This window comes from Triturus cristatus, chromosome 1_2, assembly GCF_964204655.1.
Source record: "Triturus cristatus chromosome 1_2, aTriCri1.1, whole genome shotgun sequence".
Lineage (NCBI taxonomy): Eukaryota > Metazoa > Chordata > Amphibia > Caudata > Salamandridae > Triturus > Triturus cristatus.
The window spans coordinates 438,006,014-438,024,129 of record NC_140580.1 but is presented as its reverse complement, the minus strand read 5'-3'; the positions used below and the strand labels follow the sequence as shown (position 1 = coordinate 438,024,129).

Sequence of the window (18,116 nt, the reverse complement as noted above, 5' to 3'; positions counted from 1 at the left end):
TAGTCAGTAAAGAACAGTCCTTAGAAACAGACACATTTTTCAAGTTAAATCTATCCCAAGTACTTGGTGAATGATCCTTATGTTCGAACTATTTAATTGCAAATCATAACTACTTACCTTTTGGTAGTTGTCCTTATCTGAGAACATTTCTCCTGTGTATAGCCTTTCATCTTTTTGATCAAAATATGACATTATCCGTACAAAACGCATGTGGTGACTTACTGTTTTTAATGTGTAGCTCAAAATGCAGTTTTGGGCTGTGATTTTCCTGCTACTAAAACCTCGATTCGGTACCTTGTGTTAGAGGTTTGGCAGGTAAAAAACGAATCCTATTTACGGCTCCGCATCACTACATGTGTGCGGTTATGTTACTAAAGTCAGAGGTTGTGGTGATGAAGCAAAGCACTGTTAAAAGACATTAGCTCATAAGCAGAAGTTTTGAGCATCCTCCACTATTCTACTCACAAGTTTTCATGTGAACATGATCGTTTGTTACCATTAAAAAGAACTCGGACAGTCCTCTCAACCTTAGTTAAACTGCACTGTAAAGCAGGATAGCTGAACAGGACTGGAGGGGACGAGAAACATGGCTAGAAGATTGAACAAGCCATTGCAGTGTGGCACCATTTTGCCATCTCCCAGCTGCTCCTTGATAGGATGATATTTCATAGGAGGTGGTAAAGGACCAGATACTTTGACAAAAGGGAGACGCACATTATGTCTAATTCACATTGTCACGGCTAGAGCGATCACTGACATCTTCAATATGGGCGAAGAATTCTGCGGGAGAACAGGCACAGACTACAACAGTAATGAAATAGTAGAACTTCCAATCCCCAACTTTAGTCAATTTGCTGGAGTTTAAATGCACTGGCACTAAATAACTGGAACTGGATTTCAGATGCTCATCCACCGTCTTTGTATATTTGTTGTTCCTTCTGTAGCACACAGTGCACCCAGAGACCACAATCAGACAAAAGGTCTAGAAGGAAGATCAATACCATTATATAGGTTAAAGATGTTGCCAAAGTCATGGATGAGCCAGATAGGACTCAGGGAACATGGATGGGTTAAAGAGGTTACAGCATGGACTGTAGCAGAGAAGATGAGGCTCCAGCAGTGTAGGCGGGACGACCATGCAGAGGAGGATTTGCAAACTTGGTAGGGGATCATCGCTAAGTTCGAGGATGTTGAGGAAGCCCCCACAGACGAAAGGCAGGAATTTGAGGTTGAGGGATACAATAGTAGCCAAGGGGGAAAGTGCACATTCTTTTTCTGGGGAGAAGGAGTAAAACATAATTATTCCTACTCTGAGATGTATGTTGTATAGAATTACTGCTGTTTTCATTACATGTCTAGGATGATGGCTCATTTGCTCGAATTTGTTAATGGTCCAGTGTTTATAATGTGCGGAATCATCTAATAAAAGAAATACATTCTTAATAAAAAAAGAAGATGTTGCCAAAACATTATGTGCCTCCCGAAAAATGGAAAGCAGTGCTATAAGAAACATCTACCATCAAATGACCTGAAGGTATGGATGGTAAGATTTGGTAAGTTTTAATACTACCAATTAGCATAATCATAACATCACACTGAATGTGACATCAGATGACCGTAGCCCATTACAGAAAATCACGTCATGGTGCATTAGGTACAGATTTGAGAAATTAAATATGTGACATTTGATCTAGAAGATGCAATCGTGAATAAATGACTTGAGAAATAAATGGCATGACCTAAAAGCGTAACCTTTAAACACTGTAGCCATAGTTAATCTCACACATCAATCGTCAACAGACAAACAAGTGCACCGAAGTCAGGTAAACGCTCCAGAAGCCGCAATAAGTTAAGTAGCATAACTCAGTGTACCAATGCTCTGTTGAAGGGTTAGATTTTCTACGCTGGATTCGAGGGCCCTCAGTTTGAATCCCATCCTTCTCACTTGGCCAAACTGTGTGATCTGGGCAAAAAATGTACTACATTGTGTCTTAGGTTAAAAATCTGCCACCAGTAAGCAAGGCTGCTTAGAAACAGTAGCAAGAGCGTCAAGGAACAAAGATATTTACATCCCATTTATAGCGGTCGCCTTTAAGAACAGGTTGAAAGAATCTGAGGGCCAAGAAGCTTAGCACAAACCTTAAACATATGTAATTGCAGAATCTTTACCAACTGCCTTCTCTGTGTGTGTGTGTGTGTGTGTGTATGTGTGTGTGTTTCAGTCCCCAGATTAATTAACAAAGGAGCTCTCAGTAACGATCATCGTATCATTAGCTAAATAAGCAACCAGGCATTTACATTTAATTATTAAATAACGGCTGCTAAGTGACGGACAGTAGTTGATGTTTCAGCTGGCATTTGTTACATCAGCCAGTAAACCAAAACAAAATGAAAACAAACAAATTGAAAAATGTAAGCCCCCCCCCCCCCCCCTTACATATCTGGCTATTAAAATAACTTGTGCAGTGCCGTCGGAGCTCTCAGACTGGTAAAGGTCTGTCTTTCAAAGTATAGGGTAGGTCAAAGGGCGAGAACAAAGAGGCAGGAGTTCTGTGGGTGAGGACCGACCTCAAATCCTGGCTTCCCTCTTGAAAGAATTGTAGGATTCTGGTTCATCATTCATTCGTGCCCTAGCATTACGTGCATTTAGATGGCTCAGTTCACAGCTGGGCTATACTAGAACATCATGCAGAGGAGATCTGCGAGAAGGGAGAGCTGGTAGGAGAAACAGCAGCTAAATGGCATGTCATAAAATAGAGAACGTACAGGCTTCCAAAAGACCTGGCTGTGATGAAATAGACTGAGGCTCTACCAACCATTCCAACATGGCCCCTCTAAAGTCTGTGGTGGCAAGCTCCCTTTAACACTAATACCCTACACCAACATCCTCCTACTGACCCCCGTGCTCCTCTCCATTCTGGTTCTCAGGACTGATGCTCCCTACCTTTACACACAAGCATGTTTCATGGGATTTTAATATGTTAGGTGTCAGTTGATGAATAGAGCAGGCACTGCTGAATCGCAACACAATGTTGACCAGCTCTTTGCCAGGACATTGCTGCAGTGTGTACCTTCTCTGGGATTATTGGTGGTGTCAAGTGATATTTTAATTACAGTGGTGTGGGGGAGGGAGGGGGTTAGAACAGATCGACATAACTTTCTTAGCGGAAACTTGGATAAGTATTATTTGTCATTTCCAAGTTTCATTATGGCTCACTTGTTGGGGGCAAAGAATCCTAGGAGCTGAGTGAGTGGCAGCCCTTTGATACAAGTGCCACCTGGATTGGGTAACCTTCCCGCTCCAATGATAAGCAAGTCTGCCTTCTTTTGATAGTTCTGACTGATATGCATCCCAAGTACAGCCAAACTGAGAAGGTATGATAGGACCATTATTAACATCTATTTACCTCCAAGGGAAAGCTGGGCTGCGTGAACAATGAAAACTGAAGAGGGCCTTGATGAACTTTTCCAAAAGCACATCACAGCCAACTGCAGCACCAAGTTGACTAGCCATGCACAAAGAGATCCTGTAAGCACCAGCTACAATCAGGCATGGCTTATACGTGACATTTATTCAATGAAAGAAGGAATGACGCATGAAGGATGTCTCTGCTTCTATTACTCGCGCAGAATTATAAAATGTTAAATAGTCATGTATAGGGTGACATTCTTCTTAGAGCTACTTGGACCAAAGGCAGGCTACCGTCACACGCAGACTACTCCTTTGTTAAGATGAACTCTTAGATGATAATCGCTACCTCGTAATCAAGAGCAGCCACCATATGCAATTCTTAGGGCTGCCTGGAAAGCTCATCTGTTTTGAACCCTCTCCTGAAAAACCGCCTTCTAACAAACCACATTGATGTGATGAAAACCTATCTGCCATTGAAGCTCAGATTGAGGGAGACACAATGAAGCTGATTAACACGAAATTAGCTAACCCTGCACCTGTTCCAGCAAAAGTAGCTGATAAAATCTCCAACATGACCTGGGTACTTTTAGGGGGGCGTGGCTAAGCACGCGATGGAAGCGGACGTGCCCGGGTAGAGCTCCCGATCGAGCCCTTCTGCCCCGGGCCGTTTCTCCGCTGCAACGATCCTGGAAATTGCTTGTTTTGGCCGGCGGGCCCTCCACGGAGCCTTCTCCGTCACCTGGCCGAATTTGCAGCGAATCGGCGGTGGAACACCGCGCCGACCTTACAGACGGGACCGCGGCCGCTTTGCTGAACGCGCGGCCGCGGCTCGCGGCTACGCAAACCCGAGGCGCCGCCCTGTCCCTTGGGCCCAAAGCTACAATCTGAGGAGGGGCTGCCGCGGCACTGAGCGGCGGCCCGCGACTGCGGCGGGGGCGACCTGGCGACGTGAAGACCGCGCCTGGACCCGTCTGGGGACCCCCCTGTGGCGCCACGGAAAGGGCGGCGACGAACAAAGACACCCCCGAGACCGCGAGACCGCACCACTGGCGACGGGTAGGGCGTGCGCCTGAACCCCAGCGACGACTGCCTACGCACCACAGGTAGCTGTAGCGCCCTACGTGGACTGGGGATGCACTGGGGGAGCGGCGGAGGCAGCCCCCCGGCTCTGGGAGGACACGCACGGACCTGCCCCCCGCACTACACTCTGCCGGGACAGAAGATGCGCTGAGGCGGTTTTCCTCTTGGTGGAACTGGTGATTCAGCAACACGACGCGCCAACGCACGCTGCCACCGCCCGCGGGGCCCTGGAGCCGCTGTGGGAGTGCCGACCTGGGCCTCATAGACACACTCGCACGACGTGACCCCTGCGCCACGAGCTGAGGTGCGAGACGACGTGGGAGGAGGGACTCAGGGGTGCCCTGCGGACTGGAGGGGGACACTGAGCGCTGATCCAGCTACGACCGAGCCCCCCACTGGATGGAACCCCTGAACACGCGACGAAGGCGGCACGGCCTGGCTGGCTGAGGCGGTGAGACTGGGCGAGGTGAGCCGCTCCCATTCCACTGGAGCAGGGCATCGACGGAGTAATACCCCCCTACCCCTCGACGACGGGGGGGGGACGTCTCCCACACGCCGCCGGCTCCATGCCTAGAGGGGCGCGAACCCGCTCCGGACCGGGAGCGACAGTGGAGAGGAGACGACACGAGCCAACGACGCCCGCGATGGATACGGACCACGTAACGGCGAAACTGGACAGCGTCCTGGCGGCCATGGAGAGAATGGAGGAATCGCTGCAGCAGACACGCACCTCCCTGGAGACCCGCATAGACAGTGTGGCAATTGACCTGACGCACCTCAGAGCCGATCATAAAAAACTGCAAACGCGCACCACCGCGCTGGAAGACACCATGGCAGAGGTCGAGCCGGCGACGAAACGGACAGACGCCGGGGTACGAGAACTTCTGCATCGGGTGGAACTGCTAGAAGGCAGGGCTGAGGATGCGGAAGGCCGGGCACGAAGGAACAATATCCGCCTGGTGGGCATCCCGGAGCGATGGGAAGGGGCGAATCCTGTCCGCAAGGTCGAGGACTGGCTACGAGACCTACTACCGGACAACACACTCTCCCCACACTTCGTGGTGGAAAGGGCCCACCGCGTCCCCGCGAAACCACCTCCTCCGGGCTCTAACCCTCGGCCGTTTCTCCTCCGAGTCCTCAACTACAGGGACCGCGATGCCATCCTGCGAGGGGCCAGAACCCTAGGGGACATTACCATTGACAATGCGACGGTGATGATTTCCCAGACTACACGGCGCGAGTACAGAGGCAAAGACACTCTTTTCTACCGATCAAACGACGACTACGCGAAGCGGCCCTCCAGTACTCGCTGCTCTTCCCGGCCAGACTGCGGGTGGTGGCGCACGACAAAACCCACTTCTTCACGAGCCCCGAGGACGCGGAGGCCTGGCTTGATGGCGGAATGCCAGCCGCGCCACGACGGACGACGGGAACAGGCGCGATGGAGAGGCCGAGGGGATCAAGGCGACGACGCCACCGCGGGTCGCCCGCGCCGCCGCCAGCCGGCGGGACGCCGGGCCACTCCCCGCCAGTGGACCTTGTTCAACAGGAGCAGCGGGACGCCCTGCGCAGGGTGGCAGAGATCAGCAACTCCCCGGCGTCGTCGGCTCGGCCGGACGCCAGCCCGACGGCCCACTCAACAGACGACGAGGCGATCTACGGCATCCCAGACACACAAGACTCTGGAGGACTCCCGGAGGTCACACCGCAAACCGCGGACCTCTTCGGCTGAGGCGCCCCGGAGATGGACTGCCACCTGACGCGCACCGCTAACCTGCCGGAATCCCTGCTGGGTGGCCCCTTACGAAACTGAACTCGCTGGAGGGGCCCTGGCGCCTCTGCTGGCGGCGCTGCGGGGGGCCCGCCCATGGAGCCAGACACTGTGAGTACAATCTCTACTTATGGCCGCACGGCCTGCACACCTGATTTACAGACATGCAGAGACACCTTTTAGTGCCGCATAATCGACTTGTTTCTACTGGCGAGACTTGAGGGGGGACATGCCCGCGCCCTCCCCCTCCCCCCCTCTCCACAGGCATTCCAACCCCCGCTGGCCTGATGGCCAGGCACACAGCTGCTACGGCCTTGAACTATGGCCATCGGACGCCCGCCGGCCGACAGCAGCACATACGCAACACCCGGGAGGCATACGAAGCGCTTCCGAACCTGCATTGTTCCATTGTTGTTCAGAAGATACTTTACCCACCCCCCGAGACTGTATAGTTCGTAAGCTCGCTTGAGTGTTTGGACGGCGACCTGTTGTACAGCCGACCTTTTGGTATTCTACAAGTTTTTCTTTTTTTCTTTCTTTAGTTGCCATGTTTCGGCTTTCTATGCACCCTTTCTTCCCTCTCCCCTCACCCTGCTGGAGATCACGACATTGCACGCACATCACTAGTTTTGGCTGCGCGGCGGGAGCGGGCCGCTGGTCCTGGGGGGCCCTCGAGATGGGAGATGCGCTCTTGGGGGCTGAGGGAGACCCCCACACACAGGACTGTCATGGCTAGCACACAAATATGCACCTGGAATGTCAGAGGGATGCACACACCGGCTAGGCGCTACCATATTTATTCGTACCTAAAGCGGCACAAGATTAATGTAGCGCTGCTCCAGGAGACCCATCTGAACGGGACTGAGGTGAGGGCACTCCACCGTAGATGGCGAGGACAACTCTACGCTACGGAATACTCCTCATTCGCTCGCGGAACACTGATATGGATTCGCCCGGGGACCCCGTGGGAGGCCACAGACACTGCGATAGACAGCGAGGGCAGATACACGGCCGCACGAGGCAGGCTAGATGGTCATTCTATCACACTGATATCCCTCTACTCCCCAAACATTGAGCAAGCTGGCTTCCTGGCGCGGCTATCATCGACTATGGCACCTTGGCATGACACTTCGTGGATTATAGGGGGCGACTATAACTGCACCTTAGACACCACGCTGGATCGCTCCTTCCCGCCCCCCGCGAACGCCCCCACCAGGGGAGCCACAAAGGCGTTGCAGGAGTGGGCCGCGCAATGGGGCTTACACGATGTCTGGCGACAGCGCAATCCGGGGACGCGGTCGTACTCCTATTACTCGGGCGCTCACGACTTACATGTCCGCCTCGACCGCTTCATGGCATCCACAGATCTCCTACCACATGTGACGGACGCGCAATACATGGGCCGCACACACTCAGACCACAATCCACACTTCATGTCCATAGCCTGGGCCCGCCCACACCCCCCTGTCCCCACATGGCGCCTGCAGCCAGCGCTGCTACTAGATGCGGCTTTTCGCGCTGCCCTACTCGAGCGTACCGCGCAATACTTTGAGGACAACACTGGCACAGCAACTGACTCGAGGGTGGAGTGGGACGCCTTCAAGGCCGTGATACGAGGCCACTGTCTGCGCACTCAGGGGCAGATCAGACATCAACTAGAGAGAGACCTCACCAGGCTGGAAACGAGTTTGCTTGCGCGGGAGGGGGAGGCTGCGGAGGGGGACGAGGGCCCGCTGCATGATGCCCGCTCGGAACATGCACGCCTCCTAGAGCGACTTCGCAATGTCAACTATGCGGCGCACTCGGCGAGGACTCACCGCCTTGGTGATAGGCCAGGCAAGCTTTTAGCGTGGCTGATTTCGCGGGATGCCCGCTCTACGCCAGTGACGGCTATACTGAGCGAGGGGGGGGGGAACTGGTGTACACGCAAGCTGGTATCCATGACGCTTTTACTGCCCACTATACCGCATTGTACCGCTCCCGACTCGCGGTTCCTTACGCTGCTATCACAGACTATCTCTCCCCTCTGCCGATGCCGCAATTGACTATCGCTCAGCAAGATGGGCTCGGCGCTCCACTGGAGGCGGACGAGCTTAGGGAGGCCATCTTTCAGCTCTCCAACGGGAAAACCCCGGGCCCGGACGGGCTACCGGCTGAATTCTACAAGGCTGGCTCGGATATCCTAGTCCCGGAGCTCCTGCGAATGTATGCGGCGGCGGCGGAGGGAGCTGCCCTGCCCCCAACGCTGAACGAAGCCACACTGGTCTCTATACTGAAGCCAGGCAGGGACGGCACGCGGGTGGGCTCTTACCGCCCATTGGCTCTACTAAACACAGACTATAAGATCCTTGCTTCTGCACTGGCTAGGAGACTGGCCCCTCACGTACCCGATCTTGTGCACCGGGACCAAAATGGGTTCGTCCCCACACGCCATACCTCCTACAACATCCGCAGGCTCTTCCGGGTACAGGAATACGCCACGCAGCAGTGGCCAAGGGCGGGATGCCTTATACTGGACTTGGAGAAAGCCTTCGATTCCGTTGAGTGGCCGTACCTGAGGGCAGTAACGGAGAAATACCAGCTGGGGGGGGGCTATAACGCCATGATCGCCCTGCTTTACAGTGAGCCGACCGTCCGGGTCCGCACGGGCCGCATCCTCTCGGCCGCCATCCGGGTCCGCAGAGGCACCCGCCAGGGTTGCCCGTTGTCACCGTTGCTATTTGCACTGGCAATGGAACCCCTGGCTGCGACACTTCGGGCACACGGACTGGAATGGGGAATCCCATTGCCGGATGGCCTACACACGGTGTCCCTATATGCAGATGACCTGCTGCTATACGTCAGAGACATGACCGCCATCCCTGCTTCCCTCGCTGACGTATTCCGCACCTTCGGGGCACTGTCGGGCCTGAGGGTTAACTGGGCCAAGTCGGGAGCCTACCCCTTTGGCCCGGAGACACCTGAGTGCGACGTCCGACTGGGGGGGGACAGGCTGCGGTGGTACCCCACCACGTTCCGCTACCTGGGGATACGGATCTACAGATCCCCGGCGGACGTCCTAGATGGGAATCTCCTCAGAGCGATCACATCCGTGCGTACGCAGGTTAGCTACTGGAACACCCTGCCCCTCAGCGTACCTAGCAGGGTAGCACTGACTAAAATGATAGTGCTGCCCCGCCTATTGTACTACTTCGCAAACCTGCCCTTGTATGTGCCCGCCAAATTATTCCGCGACCTGGAGGTATTGCTGCGCAACCTCATCTGGAACAAGGGGAGGCCGCGGGTAGCACTGGCCAAAATGTACATGCCCACTGACTCTGGGGGCCTAGCGGTCCCCAATATGGAGCTATATTATCTAGCAGCGCAGATGCAATGGGTGGCGGGGTGGCTGAGCGGCAAGCAACTAGAGGACACTGCCTCGTATGTGGCTGCCTGGACGCGGACGCAAATCCACACGCTGTTTCATCCGCTGACTCGTGCGCCCTGCCCCTCCCAGGTTTACCTGGCGGTGGCGCGCAGGTGTTTCCAGAGGTGCCTTCGCCTCACACGCGCGACCACACCGTACGCTCCGGAGTTACCGTTATTGGGCATGCCTGGCCCGACGGGCCCCCTCACGGAGGCCCATTTGGCAGGGTGGGAACAGGCAGGTGTAGATACGCTAGGTGACCTGTATGAAGATGGCGACTTGCTGACGTTTGCCGCCCTGGCTGACGGCACGGCGCTCCCGGCAGGACAGTTCCTCCTGCATGCCTCCCTCATGCAGACGCTCTCGGCTTCTTGGGGTGACATGACGACGGAGCTGCCGACACATACCTTCATCCAATATCTACATATTATGGGAAACGGCGCACATGTCATACACTGGCTGGTGCAGGCACTCCTCGCACATTCGCGACTGTCCACCTCGATACTAAGGGAGCGCTGGGCGACGGACAGGGGCAGAGACTGGACAGATAAAGAATGGGCGATGATACTGGCCAGCCCGACTAATGTTCCACGCAACCCCCGCTTCAAACTCATACAATATTACATACTACAGCGAGCGTATCTCACTCCTGAGAAGATCAATAGATATTTCTCGCGGACGGATGCCGCCTGCCCACGGTGCTCGTCACCAGGAGCGGATCTTTTGCACATGCTCTGGCATTGCGCTGACGTGCGGACATATTGGAGCGACGTGCTGTCACTGATAGAGCGCGGCGCGGATGGACGGCTGCCACGCACGTGGGAGGCATGTATCTTGGGCCTGTACAGGCGCACAAAAGCGAATAGAGTACAGGTGCGCTTCTGGGACATGGGGCTTGTTACGGCCAAACGCTTGCTCACCAAGCATTGGAAGGCGACGGCCCCTCCGCACATCAGGCACTGGAGGGCATCCTTCGTCAACTGGGCGCAGGCGGAAAGTGCAGTGCTCCTCCGTGAGGAAACTGCGGGACTCAGGCAGTACCCCATCGCCCACCTTTGGGATGGCCTCCTTGCCACCTTTCAGGCGGCCTGCCGAACCCGTGGGATAACCTAAACACTAGGTGGGCACCGATACACTATTAGCTCGATGGCGACATATCTGAGACCCTGGCGGGGATAGCTCCCGGCCCTCTCGGTCTGTTTATTCCCCTGGCACATCTCGTATACTGCGCGACAGGCTTCTAATGTCGGATATTTCCTGCGCTGTGTCATGGCGCGCGCGCGGGACTCACCGCCGCTGCTGCTCGAGAGGGCGCGCACACACTAGTGACCCCCCCCCTCTTCTCCCCCTCCCCCCCCCCCCCGCGACCGGCCACTCGACGCGCTCCCCGGGCGGCCCGGTTTCGCCCCGCTGGACAACCCCTATCTCCTCACACACTGCTGCAAGCGAATCTCCACTTCACCCCCCCCCCCCCCCCCTCACCCCTCTTATTCTAGCCCCCACCCGAGTTCTCGACCCTGGCCTTGATCCCTAAGTTTATGTTGCACACCCGGGGAACAGCTCGGCGACTGGCTACGCTCCCTAGCAGAGCACGTGTTCCATCACAACAACGGTCGCCGCGCGCATCCTTGCGAGCTATGCTGCAACCTCCTTGTCGCGCTCCAACCCACGCTACACGCGGGCCACCGGGACTCCGATGCCCACAAATCAGGGCACTTGACAGACAACCCAGCACCCAGCACACATCCTCCTGTGACCCTAGTGGCTAGCTGACAATGCTGCGCAGCGGGCTGCTACACAGCGCCCCCCTCACACGCAGACAATGCGCTTTAGCTGAGAAATGACGCGACACATACCAGAAAAGCACCATCGCTTCGCTTATACGCAATGCACACACCTGAATCCTATATCTATGTTCAGCTGAACTCCGCCGCCGGACCTCCGGGTTGTCGGCTAAACGGCTGTGTTTAATCATTTGACTGTATGTGTTCGAACATAGCCGACCTGATGCTCTGGCGCAGAACTGTACATTGCCAATTGATGCAACTATGGTTAATAAAGGTTTTCCAAAAAAAAAAAAAAAAATGACCTGGGTACTTTTAGGGGTACCAACCTAGGAGAACCACAAGTAGCACGGATTGGCTCCATCAAAGTTACCCAAGATAAGGAAGCTTGGTTGCTACACAGGGATACTAGAATCAGGTTGAAAGGTCCTAAAAGGAAAAATCAAACCATGTATCGCTCAGAAAGAAAGCATGTGTGCGCTGTTTTACGACTCAAGAACTTTTCAATCTACAGTGCAGGTTGTTATCCTTCCACACGGTTTAACTAATCACTCCTCAGTAGAACTAGCAGCACGTGGCACAGAGTCTGGCAGCCTCTGGGACCTGAATGCCTGATGGCTCCATGACGACCTTTTCACCCTGCTGAGTTCATTTCACTGTGTGTGGCTGCTTTCTCAGCACAGTATATATGAGTGGCATGGACATTGTTATACCAGTTGGGGAACTGGGAGGCAGAGAAATTGTCCCGTCTATACAGAACAAGGTAGGGCAGCGGATTAAAAATAGCTTAGGCGTCACAGCGGATTTCGCACACTACTACAAGAACCTATATTCTAATACTGCCTCTCTACAGATACAGCTGGACAGCCTGATACTGAATGATCTCCCCCTTCCCTCTATCTCTGCGGCAGATCATGCAGATGTAGACCCTCCCATGGCCCAAGAAGAGATTCAGCAGGTGGTCTTTAAAATGCCTGCAGGCAAAACTCTGGGTCCAAACAAGTCCCCCTGGAATTCTTGAAGAAATGTGCATCCCTCAAGGTACATCTGCTTCCAGTTTTTTTTAAGGAGGTCCATATATCGTATTTCCCACCCCTGGACCTGAGAAGTACCACCATTTCAGGGATCCTGAAGGAGGGGATGGACCCTCAGGATTATAGCTCCTACTGCCCAATATCACTTATAAACACAGAAGTGAAGATGTTTTCCAAGGTCTTGGCAAACAGGCTGTCCAAGGTATGCTTGTCCACGGAGACCGGAACAGCTTCATGCCAGAAAGTGGCAGCCACTTTTGTCTCTGTGGGGTTAGTGTTGCATTGGTCCGAGCACACATACTGTGGGGTGAAAGGGAGCGGATATCGGTAGACTTTGAAAAGGCCTTTGATACAATTCATTGGCAGTTCCTGCATCTAGGGCTACAGAGGCCGTCTTCGACCCCTGTTTCAGGAGGTCCATGCACATGCTTTACACAAACCTGTGCACATGGGTCAGGGTCAATGGGATCCTGTCCCACCCTTCTCAACTGAGCACAACACCCACCAGGAATGCCCTCTCTCCCCCTTCTGTTCTCCAAATTGATGGATCAGTTGCAATGCACAGTTGAGTGGCTTTCTCAGGGAGGATGGATGGGAAGATAGGTTCTTGTTGTACGCAGATGACCTTTTGTTCTATGTGCAGCATCCCAGCATGTCTGTGCCCAGAATGCCAGATCCTTCAAAATGATGGTGCCGCCTCTGGGTAGAGAGTTAATTGGAAAAATATGTTTTTTTCCCCACTACAGGGTGACCTGCCCGTGGTCCGGCTGCACCTCGTGCTCAAAGTGGCAGTTGACTACTTTAGATACTTAGGGATGTGAAAGGCAGTCTAAGCCACTGGCCGCATTTCTCTACAACAGACTTCGAGAGTCAATTAGGAGGGCATCCCCTACATATTCCCTAAAGCCGGCAGATAGACGTTACTGAGACTTGCTGCAACTTGTTTACTGACCACAAAAACAATCACCGTAATGTACACCACTACACAAGAGAAATGCTTAGGGTTGAAGACTACTCCCTGGACAACTGATCTAGAGATTTGGGCACACACTTAACTGATGAACAATGGGAATGTTGTTGTCAACATACTAAAGAGGTCTCCATGAATGGCAGGCAGAGACTACTCCATTATAACTTTCTCCACCAGGTCTAATATACCCCAGCTAAACTACATAGATATGAAGGGAGGGCCAGTGACGCATGTGAGAAATATAATAATCTAGTAGCGGACTTCCCGCACCTGGCATGGTAGTATGCTGTGGTTGTGGACTACTGGAACAAATTGGTTCCAGTACTGAATGACATTGTGCTCTTGACACTGAAGACTTAGGCCCTACTGGCGCTTCTGTGTATTGTTAAAATGATACCCAAGCACAGTAGAAAATGTGCTGGTCTGGTTCTGCTGCTAGGCAAACGACTGGTAGCCATGTCATGGGGAAGGGGTGCACTACCCACAGTTGACAAAGGTCTTACTGACTTGGCATCCTGTAGCATGAACTCTGAAATCTACTCCCCAGTGCTGCCCAGAGGGTCTCGCTTGAGGGGCATAAGGGGTTCTCTGCGAACTTATCTTACTGGAGGAGAGTATGAAGAGAACAACGAAAGAGAGGACTCATGATCCCACTGGATCACCTTCACTGGGCTAATTGAGAGTGGGGGGAACTCAATTAAAGGTAAACAGATTTTTGACCAAGGGTTGCGGATTCTTTTTTCCTTTTTTATACAGGAACTTGTGCATACTACTGTGCTATGTTGTATCAGTTGTATATTGTGAATGATATAGTGGTCAAAATACTGTATTGCACTATATTTGATGACATAAAACATTTAAAAAAAAGATACTTGGGGATGTGGGTCATGAGGGACCCAGCTGAAAGGGCAGAGAGCTAAATATCGCACCACTTCTCAGGCACACAAGACTGGAACTGGAGAGCTGGTCCACCCTATCGCCGAAAATAAAGTGTTGCAGTTCCCTCCTCAAGATCATCTCCCTACCGAGGTTCTTACACACACAACAGAATTTTTCATTCTCCCTACCCTCCCCCCACCCAACACTAGCATATAGAACCCCCATCTCAGCACCACAGTATGTTTTGCAGCCAAGCCCAGCTTGCGCACACTTACTTATTAGCCGCCCCCTTCTCTTAACAAGCTAAACCACAACAGGGTAGAAAAGAACTTCACTGGGAAAATCAAACCTTCTCCCACAGGCCTCAGCATCTTATCATCCACTCTAACAATTGAACATTCATAACTCTACACTTTAACCTCACTAATCTCCTAATAGCCAATTTCATACACTACTCAAACCACTTGCTTGCCAACTTGCAATATTGTTGATATCTAGTTTCTTACACAGTTTTGATATAGCATCCTCCCTATTATCTATCATCAATGTGTAAGCCCACTGTATATTCCTTTATTCTCTTACAACTCTACTAACTTGTTTGCTCATTGCTGAAAGTTTTAAATTAACCAGAAACTGAACCCAAATTACATTTAACTACTGACACATGTAGGACTTGAAATATTGACATTTTCGATTCTCTTCTATCCATTTGGAAGCACTTTTCAGCTATAAAACTTTCAACTTAGAACAAACTTTGCAAAAACGCATCGGAAAAATATCTATACTTCTTTGTCAAAGCAGAGCAGGTGAAAGAAAGGTGACGTTTTTCTTGTATTCCAAAGGTTTTAAAAATTAATGTGGTCAGAGTTACACACATCCAGCTTTGCACAAAAAGCACAGAAAATGTGCACTGTATCGATCACTGTGCTTATAAAAAGCATTCCTCAACTAGCATTACTTTTTTGGTGGTCAAGTGAGAAATGTCTTGGGATCAGACTGCACGTTTTCTTCACCCTATCAAAGTTTTGACTTAGTTTACCACAAAAAAACACACTTCCTAGAGGAACTTGGAGCGGTGTCTGGTGTCATTGACTGCTTACATCCCTCTTCAGTCTATTCCCTGCACGCAATGCCTGCTAACGCCATGGCAGGTCTCTGTTTATGTGGTTAAAAAAAACTTGCTGTTAGGAAGGAGCCCTCCACTTTGTTGGTATGAGTAAACAAAAACTGGAATTTAATGAAACGATGAATGTCCAAGAGAAGAAAGAAACACACAACACTTGCAGGAATGGAGCATGTTAAACATACGGCAAACTATAAAACACTAAAACATTTCGCACAGAACGAAATATACTTACATATCCAACGTCAGGCCTGTAGCATGTGTATGCCCCTAATACACTGTGTAAAAGATCATGATATGGACCACCCTTAGAAGAGGAAATAAAGATTAGTTCAATTACAAAGTGCACTCTGAACAAACAGAAATAAACTAAAATACCTAATTTTAAACACAGCCCCAAAAACATTTTATGAATTGTCCCTAATGCTAAGAGAGAAATAAACCATTTCCACTTTTCATTTACTGGGTAAGAGGTGTGGGTACTTCATTTTTAATACCTTGCTGTAGGAGTAATGAGTCTAAGAGGCAAGTATGCCCAGTCAGTGCATCAGGATGCAGCAAATCTTCTACTGCAAAAGAAATTTGAATTCTTTGCCCTACAACAATTAATAAAAAACTATACCTGAACAACCCTAACAGCGTTGGAAAACGTTAGCAAACTTAACCTGTAAAGTACTGAATAACTATGCACAAATTTGTGGATACAGCCATTGCTTTGTGTACAAAAAGAAATGCACACCTCCATATCAGACGTGATAACAGCTACAAACCGACTGTTATTTATTATTAAATAAGTATGTCATTTATCCAACAGGTTCACTTCATCCTTGTCCAACTCCAGAAGTGTTCAAACAAATGTGAAATATGCATTTGGTAGCTTCTCCACTGAAGATAAATGCAATGATGGACCCAGGCATGCAACAGATACGTCTATAAAAGAATGAAGACGTTCTTTATGACATTGTTTTACAATGTAGTTATCTGATGAACCCGATGGGATAACTGATACAATCGGAAGTAGTAAATAATGACTGGAAAAATGGCTGGCTATATACAAATTACAAAAAATGCCGGATTAAGGACCTGAGCTTGTTGCGCTATATCACTCAAGCTGCACCTCACTTAGGAGGACCAACAAGGATGATATTTGTCTGCCATTGGTTTTGTTACCATTTAGAAGGGAGGTGGCCTGGCCCAGCTTGACAGTTTATATTGAGGTAGAACCATGGCTGATTTGTGCAAGGTTGATCCTTGTCTATGGTGGCAGTCAGTGAAAAAAAAAGTTGCCGGAAAGCAGCCCAAAGCAATTCCCACTGGTTGAGGTTAAAGGAATCATCACACCCGCTGCCCTGGGAAGGGTCTGTTGGGGCTGGTCTAAATGCCACTTTGTGGAATAGGACAGTCTTGAGTTTGTTTATAAATTGAAGCATAAAAAATGTCGAACAAAGCAGGGTGTCTTATAGGCAATGAGCTTGGACAGTAAAGTATCATCCCCCTTCACTACTAAGGCTGTTGTATGGAACAGTCAAGAGGGCCTGACTAGAAGTGCAGTCTCTCCTATGAGAAATCTTAGAAGTAAGATATTGACGGGCCAGAAGGTTAAGACATGTGTTAGTAAGGCAGGCTATCTTACACAGAGTACATTTTTCCACAGAAAGTCTGTGTATGTATCTTTTTGAAGCTGAAATAGGAGTTTGTCTTCAACTCCCTGTGATTTTCCTAGTTTAACTGCTACATTGTATGCTCTCTGGGGTCTTACAATGTCATTTTCAAATAAACTGCTTTTAGTTGTATTACTAGTAGTCCAAAAGTACTTATGGTTGGACTGACCAACGATGGGGTTTTGAGCGAGTAGGACCCAAGAATAAAACGCAGTTAAGTACTGACCTATCTTGGGCAAACATGCTTTTAAATGTAAGGTCATGATCCTCACCTTCTGAAAAATAAAGAGCGATGGGAATGTCCGGGATATATCCAGCTTGATTAACTCAAGGCTTGCCTCACGGTCAGCAACAGACGATCCTGTATCTGCAAGTCAAGTTTAAACATACAATGACTATCTAATTGAGCTATTGCAGCATACACGTCACTATCCACATTAAAATGTGCACATCTATGCATTCTAGAGCTTCGACTATAATTGGCGAAATAGTATGCAGGTTTGTATATTCACAGAATGCATTAAGAGAATGAAAGTTAATCTACAGAAGTCACATATTTCCAGGCATACTCCGTATCCACCCTGGGTATGTCAGTTAGCGATCAATTCATTGAAGTAGGCTTTGTGTAAAGTTCAAAAGCCCATTCGTTTTATTTTATTTCTTTTTCATTGGACAAAGTTTTCCCCTGTGCTGCTATGAAACATGGAGTTTACTCTCTCCTTTCCCACACTGGAAATTCACTTATTACAGAGTTCTACAAGAGTAAGCGTACATTTGTTTCTAGTGTGGGAAACAGCCTAAAAACTGCTTCTGAATACAGGTGACTTCATCACATTTTATATTTTTCTGCCATATATTTATAAATGTGGACACTGAAGTGTACACACATACATTCATTGAAACAATTTGATTCATATGTAATAAAGACATATAGAAATTATAAAAAAGGATACGGTGCTCTCTTCATAAGAGCAATGCAATGCAATTTCCAGTCAA

General features: G+C 50.4%; 1 protein-coding gene across 3 annotated transcripts in view; it reads right to left on the bottom strand.

The window, feature by feature from the left end:
* Window positions 1-18,116, bottom strand: part of TBC1D12 (TBC1 domain family member 12) — a 244,564-nt gene that overhangs the window by 39,640 nt on the left and 186,808 nt on the right. For all 3 annotated transcript variants that reach the window (XM_085605869.1, XM_085605888.1, XM_085605878.1), the window contains 2 exons: window positions 17,393-17,487; window positions 15,695-15,766 (listed from right to left, as the gene is read on the bottom strand). In XM_085605869.1, coding sequence (XP_085461995.1) covers window positions 15,695-15,766; window positions 17,393-17,487 — 167 coding nt within the window. The remainder of the gene's footprint in view (window positions 1-15,694; window positions 15,767-17,392; window positions 17,488-18,116) is intronic.